Consider the following 14,066-nt stretch of genomic DNA (forward strand, 5'->3'; position numbering starts at 1 on the left):
TATATATATATATATATATATATATATATATATATATATATATATATATATATAAAGGGCTTCCACACAGTTACTGTCTAGCAAATTCACTCACAAGGTAGTGGTCTGTCAAAGGTTATAGTGGAAAACAGTTGCCCAAGGTATCACACAATGGAACTGAACCCAAAAGTCACATGGTTCAAAATTAATTTAAATGCAATAGATTTTATAAAAATAGCTTACAGGAACGAGATCAGTCATTCGACACATCTTGAGTCCCACTTCTGGAAACTGGACTTGAATTTTGCCAGAAGGACGGATATTAGCAATTGTTCCAAGTCTTAGTTCATAATGCATAACAAGACCTCCTAGGCGTGGCAGCAAACCAATTCCACCAATAACTGCAAGAACAGCCATTATTGCTGCATGTGTTTCTTGAAGATCAATGTTGAGATCATCCTGACAGAAAATAAGAAATAAATGGTTGAGTGTGTATATAAATACATTATATATATATATATATATATATATATATAGTTTATGTATTTATAAAAGAAATTACAAACTGATGAATATATATATACACACACGTTGTATAATTAAAACAAGTGGAGAATAAGTTTATTGTACGTGTTTATAGGTATGAAAAATAAAAATATAACAAATTTTCAGAGATTTGTATTATAGTTCAATAGAAATTGTATTGTATACATATTCTTAAGATGAGCTTAACATATATAATTTATATAAACATATGGGAACAAAGAAAAATAAGGAGTCACATGTTGGATGGAGTCTTTTGTATAGAAAAAGGTTTTAGTCAACACCTTTTTGAGTTTTGGGGCTAAAAGGGGTTTCCTTTTTGTAGTATAGGAAAAAGTCATATCTAACTGACTGGATCCAGTTCCACTGATTTCAGCTTTTTCAACATTTTATGTAAGTTGTCCATATTTTTTCATATATATATATATATATATATAAAAACTAGCTTAAAAGCCACCTTATTGGGTGGCTTTTACACCAGCCTCTGTGAAGGGCTCTTCATTAGGCCTTGGGCCCACCAACAATGGCACTTCATTCATTGAGTACATATTAAATTTTATTAAGCTTGAACACTATTTTTCAAGTAATAAACAATTTTCATCAAAACAATGATATAATTTGTCGACTTAGAACTTATTGCAAAGCTGCATGAAAAAAAGAACCGTACTACCACCATCGCCACCACATCTGCCATACACACACCATTCAGACTTCTGACGCCACCACCATCAATACCTTTGACTTTGTCGCCTTCCCCTCCATCATCATCACTACTGTCTTTCACATCACTTACTCTCACCCTCATTCCTGAGGGCCTCAACTACCACAACCACCACCGCCTTTGCTTCTATCACAACTACAGCTCATACTATTACTATCACCCCATTACCATCAGTATTCAGTATGTTAGTTCAGCATACTGGTTGAGTTTTCAGTCCCTCTTTCTCTCTCTCTTATTATTACTCCCACTACCAACTCTACTATTTTTAATAAAAACATCAACTCTCCCTAAATTTCTTTGTCTCTCTTTTTCTTTTTTTCTTCTCTCTATCTCTATCTGGAGAGAACTGGAGTAGAACTGGAACAGAACCCAGAATCATGTTGTTAGGAAGCAAACTTCTTACATCGGCATGCATGCATACATACATGTATATTTATATATATATATCAGTTTATATATGTGTGTGATCTTACCATGGAGGATTTACTCTTATCACAGACCATATCTTCAATCATTCCTAACTTGGAGATAATATAAGAGTTGATGTGTGCATTCCAGCCATCTAACAGATGAAGTTTCCTAATTGTTGACACAATTTCATCAGCTACAGTACTGGAATATGAAGCAGTGATCGTCACAGGTGGTCGCCCACGATGGCCTTTCCTAAGAGTATCACCTGTAAAAATTAAATGTGAACATTTTATAATTATTTCATTTACTTATGTAATCAGTGCTTATTTGCAAATTATTTCTATAGAAATTCAGTAAAAAGAAAACCAGGGATCCAAATTAAGAAATCTGGTGCAAAAAAACTTTATTAATGTATTTTGTTTGTCCACTTATTTAATTACCTACCTCCACCAATCACAATTATCTAACTTCACTAATCCCAGTAGACAGGTAACATAATTTAACCCATGAAAATATAGGGATATGATTTATACAATAATAATTTCCTCAAACTGTGAGATACCTTGATCACAGTACCATAAATTAATAAAAATCTCAAATTAGTTTGGCACTTTATCACTAACCCACATCTTCTACTTTTTGACTATCTGTATGCATGTATGCATGGGAATTGTAGGAAAGAATTCTATGCCACAGCCCAGGTCTAACAGCAACTAATCCTGGGATATAATTTTATCATTACTCAGCCAACAGGAATTATGTCTTGTTCAGTGATTGTCAGGTTACCAAAGAACAAAAGCTTAATACTAATTAAGAAGTATATATTACTAATTAATATTCCTACTAATTAAGGTGTTGAGCTGGTAGAATTGTTATAATGCCACACAAAATGCTTAGCAGTGTTCTGAGTTCAAATTCCGCCGAGATCAACTTTGCCTGTCATCCTTTTGGAGTTGATAAAATAAGTACCAGTTGATCACTGGGGTCAATGTAATTAATCTACCGCTTCCATAAGACTGCTGGTTTTGTGCCAAAATTTGAAACCAATATTACTACTAATTAACATGTAACAAGCAATTCAAAATTTAACTACAAATATTAATCCTATGCAAATTCTAACATTGTTGCAGAGCCATCATCATTATTATCAGTAACATCATCACCAGCATTATCACTATCATCACCATCACTACCATCATCACCACCAAACTATCATCTTAAAGAAGCCAATACTACCATACCACTATCATTACCCGTACCATTGTCACCAAACTACCACCATCCTAAATAATGACAATAATGAGAAGAGAAATAAATTTTCTTACTTGGAGGAAGTAAAGTTGGATCAGATGAGCAAGACAAAAGAACATTTCCGAGAAGAGAGAACATTTTTTCTACAATGTCTTTCATCCTGCTTGCTTCGAGTGAGCTGTCCCATGAAGGTAGAACACCCTTCAACAATCTAAGAGCTAGAATCTGTTTAAATTTAAAAAAAAAAAAAAAAAAACTATATAAACATTCTTGCTAAAACAAATAGATTGAAGAACATCTAGTAAAAATCCTTTAAGTCATCAATGTTGGAGAAAATATCTTCATTAGAATCACTGCTGCCATTGTTTGTTATCATATTGTTTTAAGAACCTGTTTTCCACTGTGATTAGTTGGACTGGTTTATAGTACAGAATGTCTCTTCTGTATTAGGTTCCATATTCCTCTGTTTGTTCCTGTACATCTTAAGCCTTTTGTTGCTACTTCTACCAAGATAACCAACCCTCCATAAATTCACATGTTTTCACACACCATTATATATATATATATATATATATATATATATATAACGTGAGAGAGTTAGGGGTTGGGGGTTCAACCCACTAAGGGATAGTATCTATCCAGTATACTGCTGGGAGGGTACCCAATTATTGCTACACTAGTGCTATACTAGGTGCAATCAATGGGAGCGGGTAAAAGTGGAGGTTTTACCCAAAATTTGTGTAACAATTAGAAAATGGAGGATAATATGCTGAACCCAACTACTTGCAGACGGTGTATCCCGTTGAATTCATTAATTTAATTCATAGCAAAAGTGACAAAAAGGAAGAAAAGAAAAAGAGAGAAAGAACCAAAGCACAGGTGTCCATGGCAGACTATGTTATTTTGCCAACATGGTTTACATATAGAAGTACAAAGTACATAAGGATTCTGTTCATCCTCTAATTCCTTATGTACTTTGTACTTCTATATGTAAACCATGTTGGCAAAATAACATAGTCTGCCATAGACACCTGTGCTTTGGTTCTTTCTTTCTTTCTCTTTTCTTCCTTTTTTGCCACTTTTGCTATGAATTAAATTAATGAATTCAATGGGATACACCGCCTGCAAGTAGTTGGGTTCAGCATATTATCCTCTCTCTCTCTCTCTCTCTCTCTCTCTCTCTCTCTCGAGAGAGAGAGAGAGAGAGAGAGAGAGAGAGAGAGAGAGAGAGAGAAAGAGAGAGAGAGAGAGAAAGAAAGAGAGAGAGAGAAAGAAAGAGAGAGAGAGAGAAAGAAAGAGAGAGAGAGATGGACAAAATTAATAATAATAGAGTATTGTAGTTCACTTGAAGCATTGTGTATTGTTTGTAAAGAATAAAAAGTTTAGAATGGTATAACAATGCAGTATAGAACAAAAAAAAGATGGACTATATACCTGTTGTAATTTGGTTATATATAGTCCGATGATATTTCAGAATAATAATTCCTTCTTCAGATCTTCTTAGCTGGAGTCTCTGCTATAGTTTATAGCAGAGACTCCAGCAAATAAGATCTGAAGAAGGAATTCTAATTCCGAAATATCATCGGACTAAAGTTTACCAAGTTACAACAGGTATATAGTCCATTTTTTTTTTTGTTCTATACTGCATTGTTATACCATTGTAAACTTTTTATTCTTTAATAATAATAATAATAATAATAATAATAATAATGATAATAATAATAATATATCAAATGTTATGGTGCGTGAAGTTTAGCCCACACTGTATATATAAGAAACAACATTGCTCCTTCAAGCATTAGTCAATAGTTTTGATACCCAACCACTTTAAACTGAAGTCCTCTCATTTAAACTTAGCCTATAGTTCTTTAACATTTTTTGCAATAATGATCACAGTATCAATATACAAAACTTCTGAAAGTTTGAATTCTAGTATTAATGTCTCAAAGACTGTGATGAAGAGAAGAGAGCTGGATATGGATCTCTGGTGAAGACCTATGTTTATCCTAAATTCTTTAATCTTAAACCTTTAGCATTCACATTATTCTGTCAAATATAAGGTATATTTATTCACATTGTTTTAGATTAATCACATCTTACTTCATACTTTTGAGATTTCAAAGATGTCATTCATTACTTTTAGAATGACATTGTAGGGCAGGTGTGACGGGTCAGATCTGGCCAGTTTGAGCATAAAACATATAAAATTTTTAGCCTGGATATATTCAGTTTAAATGCTAAAGGGTTAAACAACGACTTGAACATCTCTCTCAAGTCATTCATTTGCACCAAGTTTTGTTTGCACCCCTATACTTAGTATCCACTTTTTAATTGATAAATAAAAAATATAGTGAAATAATTCATTTTAGCCTTCAACTTTTCTGTCCAAAATGGTCTTTTAACCCAATGTTTATATACTATTATATAAGTTTCAGGTGTGGAAGCAAGGTCTAGAATTGAAGGGCCTTAGAGTCAACCTAGCTAAAACCAAAATCCTAATAAGTAGGAAGGTAAATAAAACACAAACCCCTTCAGGTAGATGGCCCTGCTCAGTATGTAAAAAAGGAGTAGGTAGTAACTCTATAAGATGTACCCGGTGCAAGCTATGGACACATAAGAGGTGCAGCAACATCAAAGGAAGGTTAACTAGCAAGTTAGTTTTTGTTTGTGGCAGATGTTCAGGTGCAATAAACACTGTAAACAAACAGGAAACAACTTCTATCTCATTCCAGAGTGAAAAACTAGAGGTAGTCGATAGCTTCCGCTATCTGGGCGACCAAGTTAGTAGTGGGGGTGGGTGCGCTGAAAGTGTAGCTGCTAGAATAAGAATAGCCTGGGCAAAGTTTAGAGAGCTCTTACCTCTGCTGGCGACAAAGGGACTCTCACTCAGAGTAAAAGGCAGACTGTATGACGCATGCGTACGAACAACCATGCTACATGGCAGTGAAACATGGGCTGTAACTGCTGAGGACATGCGTAAGCTCGCAAGGAATGAAGCCAGTATGCTCCGTTGGATGTGTAATGTCAATGTGAATACCCGTCAGAGTGTAAGTATCTTGAGAGAAAAACTGAACATTAGAAGCATCAGTTGTGGTGTGCAAGAGAGACAATTGCGCTGGTATGGACATGTGGTGAGAATGGATGAGGATAGCTGCGTGAAAAAGTGCCACACCCTAACAGTTGAGGGAACCCGTGGAAGAGGTAAGCCCAGGAAGACCTGGGCTGAGGTGGTGAGGCAAGACCTTCGTACATTGGGCCTCACCGAGGCGATGACTACTGACCGAGACCTTTGGAAATGTGCTGTGCGTGAGAAGACCCGGCAAGCCAAGTAAGATCGTTGCCAGTGCCCCTGGACTGGCTCTTGTGCGGGTGGCACATAAAAGACACCATTTCGAGCGTGGCCGTTGCCAGTATCACCTGACTGTCCTTCGTGCAGGTGACACGTAAAAGCACCTACTACACTCTCTGAGTGGTTGGCGTTAGGAAGGGCATCCAGCTGTAGAAACTCTGCCAAATCAGATTGGAGCCTGGTGTTGCCATCCGGTTTCACCAGTCCTCAGTCAAATCGTCCAACCCATGCTAGCATGGAAAGCGGACGTTAAACGATGATGATGATGATGATGATAACTTAATCTACTTTGAGTTCTATAGTTAAAATAAAGTTACATCATGTTTTTCTGAAGTTTCTAAATACTTTTAGTAAACTTTTATTTCATTGCTGATTTTTAGCATCTGGAGTGCAGGCCATGTTGTAACCTGGTAATACTGCTATGCTGCACATATCATTAAATAAATTCAACCTTTCTATAATCAACAGTTGCTGTCTTAGGTAAATGACTAATGTAAGGTACCGCTCATGCTGACAGAATTGTCTCCCATCTCTTTGAACACTACATTAGAAGATTATAAACAATAACACTACATAGTGTTTGTGTGTGTGAGGGGAGAAAGAGAGTAAGCTAAGTGAATGCAGAAGCCATTTAGTCAATGAATGTCCAAACGGCAGGCAATTAACAGTAAGAACGTTTTTAAATTTAGAACATTTTAATTACCTGTCGTACGACATTTTTTGGCACATCAGAACTTTGGTCTGAAGAAAGCAATTTGAACAATAAGACAATCCATCTTGGAGTACTGAGAGCTTGACAGATTGTTGGGCTTGATGCAATACTTCTGATGAATCCAAGAGTACACCAACTAAAATGTTGTTCTTCACAAACACGCTTTAATGTTGCATTATTACCTGGAAGAAGGAACAGAGAACAGATTAGAACAGCTTTCCACAACAGACTTATTTGCACATAAAATTGATAACCGATACTAATGTCACACAAATTCATATTCAGTAAATGGCCACATTAAATTTATATGTTGTTACTATCTGCACACGGTATTCTTCCTCACATCTTTGAACAGAGCGTTAGGCTCAATTCAGACAGCAATGTGAAGCTGCTGGAGACTGCGGCCAATCCCTGGCTGGAGAAGGTTGCTGCTGAAAGGTCATGTATAACAGCAGGATTCTGTTCTTTGCCGTACCTCTGGAAAAAGTTAAAAGTAACTGTAGGAGAATTTCTACGACTTCACCAACCTCAATTTCTGGCCTCCCAATTCCCCCGATTGTAATCCCATGTATTACTATGTATGGGGCAGGATTGAGAAAGACACCAACTGCTCTGGATGCAACACCAAGGTCAAGCTGGCAGCCAAGATCAAGGAGGTGTTTGAAGATTTTCCTAGTGACACTGAGGGACACATATGCCAAATTTGAAGCTATCTTGAGGCCATGGTGGAAGCTGAGGGGGGGGGGGTACTTTCAGTAACGTGTTATTTTCCCAGCCATAACCTAGTTGATATTGAAAAAAAATGTTTTTTAATATTTTTATTTTTGGATGAGATATTATGTTTTCTTTTCTTTTTATGCAAACTGAAATTTAACCCAAATACCCTGAAAATGTTGGATGACTATACAATACACAGTGAACAGATATATCTATTGCCTTCATACAGCTAAAGAAGGTAAATGTTTCATTAACTTGTCCCCACTAACAACCACTCCAAACTGCAACAACTATAACAATAAAACTCTAACAACAATAACAACCTAGAATATCACAGTAAAGTTACATTATTGTATTGATACAATACCAGGTGTATTATGCACTGTCTGATGAACAATTGTGCAGATCAATCCACAAAGATTGCTTATCGATTCTTTCTGCATGTTTTCGGCATTTATGCTGGCACAAAGACAGAGCACTCGCAGTAAAGAGATTGTTCCTTGCCGAATGAAAGCTGTTGGATGTCTACTTTTCTGCTGAGAAGGTTCACCTGAAGAATCAGCAAGAAATGGGAAAATTGGATTATTAAATATGTATTGGTACATGACACTAAAACAATTTACATGAATAGAAGTTAGATATCAGGTTTATTTAGCAACAGAGTGGGAGTGCCCTAAGTAATGTTCTATGCCCCGGAGATAGTTGATTCAGATAATGAGGCAATATATCAATGTAAATCAGAATATGATTGGTGAAAATCATCATTATCAACATCATCATTTAATACTCATGTTAAGATTGTAGGGTTTGATTTGAAGAAAGCTTAGCTATTTTACCAGTAGCTCTAGCAACTGCACAGGTGCTCTTTTATTGGCTTCTTTGAGGTAGTAAATTGTGAATGGAGGGTAAATAGTGATGGAGGTTAGTAGTTGAATGAATAAATGAAGGAAGTCATGGAAAGAATTCGTAAAACAGGATCTAACAACATTAGGTTTTTGAAATAAGCTTGTACTCTAGCAACATGTATTGAAGAGCCAAATGCATGTTAGCATGGAGAAACATATTAAAATTATATTAATGATGATTATAATAGTGGTGATGGTAATGATGGAGATAGTGAAAGTGATGATGAAAATGTAATTGATGGAAAAATGATGTTGATTAAAAGTAATTTAGAAATGACAAAAACAAAACAACGTCTCCATCACTACCACCACAATCATCACCATAAAAATCTGATAGACTCACCTGTATCAACCTCCTCTTCGTCATCTTCGTCGTTGTCAGGCATCTGAGGTGGCTGCGCTAATTTGAGGTCATACATGCCTTCTTTGCCCATCCTATAGCTATTTGTGCTGCCTGTATCCCATTGGACACGTATCCAGCCATCTTCTCCCAATTCACAGATTACTCGACCTACACTAGGATGGGGTCCATCCTACAAGTGAAGAAAGAAGAAAAAAAATCATATTGAGAAATCAGGTGCTTTTTTTTTCTGGAAATATTACTGAAATAGAGACAGAAATGAAATGCCTTAATTTAGTTGAAATATTGTGTCACGTACAGAGCACTCATGTAGAAAATCACCAGTGCCACATAGAAATGCATCTGTGCCAGTGGTATGTAGAAAAGTACTCAAACTGGTGCCACATACAAAGCACCCATGCCAGTTCTACATATAAAAATATACTGGTTCCACATTAAAAAAAAAAAACACTGTAAAGTGGTTGGCATTAGGAAGGGGATCCAGTTGTAGAAACTCTGCCAAAACAGACAATTGGGCAGCTTTCTGGCTGGCCAGTTCCTGTCAAATCATCCAACCCATGCCAGCATGGAAAACAGATGTTAAACAATGATGATGATGGTGGTGATGGTGAAGAAAATGAAGTGAAGCTAGTCACCACAACAATACAAAATTTAAAAAAATTTAGTATTCTCTTTCAATAAGATCTAATTTTTAGAATTATTAGGGCTTGGCTGCTAATATAACTTGTAAAAACCAAAATACGAAACAGCTTTCTTCTTAATCAGTAATCTGTATGGCTTTTATCATTCTCCTATACTTATAAACAATCAAGATAGATTACAAGAGTTAGATACCATTAATGACTCCCTGTCCTTTAACTTACAACAAAAAACAGTCAAATGTCCCTTCAATCACAGGCTACAGCCTTAAACAAGGGGAAAACATACTGGATAATGTAGTCTTAGATATTGGTAGAAAGACAGGATGGTTGAGGCTGAAAAGCCTTTGATTCAGGTTTGACCTTGGGTTAAAATAAAACAAACCCTTAGAAAACTGTATTGCATACATTAACAGTTTTATGTCAGAATGTGTTGTGTGCTCCTCAGTTATATGGAGGTGTGTGTATGTGTGTCTGTATACGTGTCCATGGCCAACTACCAAAAGAGGTGTGTGTGTGTGTTGTTAACAACTAATGGATATACATATTGTGTGCTTGCATGTGTGTGTGTGTGCGTGCATACACGACCAACTACCAATGTGTCAAATGTCCACCAAATCCACTCACAGGATTTTCAGTTGGCCAAGGCTACAGTAGAAGACCATTTGCCCAAAGTGCAGCACAGTGGGACTGAACCCAAGTTTCTTAACCACACCTGTGCCTACTGATGAAATGGTGAAAAATCAATGCGCACAAACAGCCAAAACACTAGATTTGTTACACCTTGTCATAATGATGATGATGGGAATGAGGGGGAGGATGCAAAGAAAGAGGAGGAGGAGGCAAAGAAGGAAGAGGAGGAGGCAAAGAAGGAAGAGGAGGAGGTAAAGAAGGAAGAAGAGGAGGAAAAGAAAGAAGAGGAGGAAAAGAAAGAAGAGGAGGAGGTAAAGAAAGTGGAGGAGGCAAAGAAAGTGGAGGAAGAGGCAAAGCAAGTGGAGGAGGAGGCAAAGGAAGACGAAGAGGAGGCAAAGAAAGAGGATGATGACGATGAAGAAAAACCTGAATATTTACCTGCTCCCCCCACTTCCAATCTGCTCCTCGCACGACCCTTGTTCCAGTTTTCATCATTGCAGCAAGTTCTGGACCAGAAATAGGGACAGGTGGTGTTTGTTTCTTAGCTTTATGTTCTTCCAAAACAGCGCACATCACACTGCTATTATCAGGAATTGGTCCATTGGGGTCACGACCTGTTCAAAGTTAACAAAATTCTTAATTTTTTTCAGATTGCTTCAGTGTTGCTTACTATTTCTGTATACTATAATATAAATACCACAATGTTGTTTTATATCTGCTGTATTATATTCTACAATATTGTTTTATGGTATATACCTACAGCCATCATCTTCTTTATCAACATTTAATGTCCATTTTCCATGCTGACATGGGTTGGAAAAATGGCCATTAAATGTTGTTATTGATGATGATAATAATGATTGTAGGTATATACCATGCAACAATATAGTAAAATATATCCTATATAATCTAATATGTGTGCAGCAGACTACTATAGTGTTGTTTAGTATCTGTCGTATATATAGTACTTATAGTGTTACATAGTGTGTGTGTGTATATATATATATATATATATATATATATATATATATTGTATATCATCATCATCGTTTAACGTCTGCTTTCCATGCTAGCATGGGTTGGACGATTTGACTGAGGACTGGTGAAACCAGATGGCTACACCAGGCTCCAATCTGATATACTGTGTTGTTTACTATATTGATATGATATTGTTGCTAAGTATCTGCCATAGTATACAGTCCTATAGTGATGTAGAGTAAGTGTCTATACCAGGCAACAGCAACCATTTTCAAGAACAGGGTCACATAACATATGATTTATCATCAGGCAGGCTGAACAACTAAAAATATTCAAGGTAATTTTTCAATGTGATGTCATTCAGAAAGCCCCATGGATATATAGCTACAATAGTGTTGTTTTGTATATGTCATAGTATGATACAGCAATGCAGTTTAGTATGTCACAGTATGGATATTATAGTATGGACATATTGTATATGTCCACATTTCACAGACTATAGTTTATAATGTTTTATATTTATAGTGCTGTTTAGTATGTACGCATTTGATCATCATAATGAATTTATGACACAATTTAATTACCAATTGTTGTGTCTTATCCTTAGTCTCTTACATAATACCCCTTGACAAAGTATATGAATAGTACAACTGATATTTCTTCTATAACCTGTTAATTCATACAATCATATAAGCATATAGACATATGTATGCAAATACATGCAAATATATACATATGCACTCAGACACACATACACTTACATATGCAGATATGCACAGATACACACACAAATATACATATGGACACAGACACACACATACACACACACACACACACACACACACACGCAAACAGAAAATATATACATGCAAAACACTTGTAAAAGAGACAGAAAATACAAAGACAATGTAATGTACAATTAAAGAAAAAAATGAATAAAGAATTTTTACCAGTTAATCTGAGGATAGACTGGCTGAGTCCCAACAAGCCAGAGTTGAGAAGCATACTAAGGCTGTTAGGCTGGTGTTGCGACATTAGTATACCTATACATGCTAACAAGAAACGGGACTGAGGAAGACAGCCAATACTCAAGCACTCCTGAAATATAAATAGAGAAGCAGTTTTATGCATTCTTTTAAAATATATATTTATATGTCATTATAATGATACACTTACACATATACACAATGATAGTCTAAATGTTGAATTTGACAATGACCCAACAGATTCTAGATTAGTGTCAACAAGTGCTGTGCATACATCAGGTTTATTCTCCTATTCTCAAGATAATATCAAAGACAACTGAACTTGTATGAAGATTGCCAAAATGGTTGAAGAGATCATATGTGTGTGTGTGTGTGTGTGTGTGTGTGTGTGCACACATGCATGTGTATATTCAGGTAATTAAGCATCATAAAAGGGTTTTTTTTAGTTTGTGCAAATGAAAAAAACGCATTATTTATGGGATGACCCAATACACACACACACACTTTTACATATTTTGGTGTATTTCATATGACAAAAAAAAAAAATGATCTCGGACCCAATCACATGATAAGCAGTCACAATTAAGCTAATTTCTGTTTTCTTTATAAACTGATTAATTAGATGTGAAATAATGTGACTTACTTTGGAATTATCTTGAATACTTCGAGAAGAATTAAGATTTCTTGCTTTTAAAGTAGCTTCCACTTGCAGAAGAATGTTGCGGAGTTCTTTTACAGCCCATTTGTATAGGTCAGAGAATGTCATTTCAAGAAGAATTTTATCACAAGGAGGTATTAGATTAATATTAGCCAGGCAGTGTGGAACGGGTTCGCTGAAAATTTAAAAGAAATAAATTTGATATTAGCAACATTAGAACAAGTAAAAAATGCAAAAACATTTGTATTCTTAAATGTTCTCCATTATCTAAGTAGTGACCATGCTGGGGCAAAAAATTATTATTTTAAAATGATGTTATTCATATTAATTCAATTATCAATTAAATTATTCTGGATCCTTTTGATACCAACCTGCCTAACAACACTGTAGTGGCGCGAAATTATGGCCGTCATTAAGGAAGTACAATCTACGCATGCACAAGAGACTTGCCTTCCCAGAAGCCCCTTCAGTGCACATGCATAATAAAACCAGTACTTAAAGTGCTTCGCGTGCTTTCTAAGCCTCTTTAGCGCGATACTTTCGACATGACAACTACTTGCTCCTTTGGCATGCCTCAGCGAAGCTCTTAATATCCAGATGCCGATTACAAGTTAACCAGCGGCTGCTAGGCTGAATGACACAGGATTTGTAAAGCCAAGCATCACCAAGATAAAACTTATTTTTATTATGTTACTAATTGTTCTACTGTTTCTTAATATATAATTTTGTTGAAAGGTGATAGAGAGAGACTAATGTCTCTATTGCAACTATCAACCTTTTACAACACAATTGATTTTTATGATACAGACTTCAGTTTTAAAGTAATTTAAATTAAATCCTTCCATCAAAATTTCATGTTAATTTATATTCCAAACACCTGCTTAATAAATTGAAGGCAATGTATTTCAAAAGATATATAAACAAAAGGATTAAAGAGACCTAAATTAAACCTTTAGCATTCAGCTTACTCGGTTGAGTATAATGCTTCTTTATTCACATTGCTTTTAATTAAACATTTGTTATTTTGCAGCTTCAAGATTTCAATGATGTGATTATTTATTTTTAGAAAGACATTGCAGGCTAGGTGTGAGAGGTCAGATCTGACCAGTTTGAACACAAAACAGGTAGAATATTTGGGCCAGATATGACTGGTTTAAATGCTAAAGGGTTAAAATTTCCAAACACTAGCTAACAAATATTAAATTCTTCATTATTTTCAAAATT

At 35.6% G+C, this 14,066-nt stretch overlaps 1 protein-coding gene across 1 annotated transcript in view; it reads right to left on the minus strand.

Annotated features, from left to right (window-relative positions):
* LOC106884435 (E3 ubiquitin-protein ligase HERC2) overlaps positions 1 to 14,066 on the minus strand; it is a 160,411-nt gene that overhangs the window by 127,403 nt on the left and 18,942 nt on the right. The window contains exons 9-17 of the mRNA XM_089365383.1: positions 12,828 to 13,017; positions 12,149 to 12,296; positions 10,659 to 10,834; positions 8,932 to 9,121; positions 8,051 to 8,233; positions 6,958 to 7,148; positions 2,980 to 3,130; positions 1,717 to 1,919; positions 223 to 438 (exon numbers count right to left, since the gene is read on the minus strand). Coding sequence (XP_089221509.1) covers positions 223 to 438; positions 1,717 to 1,919; positions 2,980 to 3,130; positions 6,958 to 7,148; positions 8,051 to 8,233; positions 8,932 to 9,121; positions 10,659 to 10,834; positions 12,149 to 12,296; positions 12,828 to 13,017 — 1,648 coding nt within the window. The remainder of the gene's footprint in view (positions 1 to 222; positions 439 to 1,716; positions 1,920 to 2,979; positions 3,131 to 6,957; positions 7,149 to 8,050; positions 8,234 to 8,931; positions 9,122 to 10,658; positions 10,835 to 12,148; positions 12,297 to 12,827; positions 13,018 to 14,066) is intronic.

This window comes from Octopus bimaculoides, chromosome Z (assembly GCF_046866305.1).
Source record: "Octopus bimaculoides isolate indiv1 chromosome Z, ASM4686630v1, whole genome shotgun sequence".
Classification (NCBI taxonomy): domain Eukaryota; kingdom Metazoa; phylum Mollusca; class Cephalopoda; order Octopoda; family Octopodidae; genus Octopus; species Octopus bimaculoides.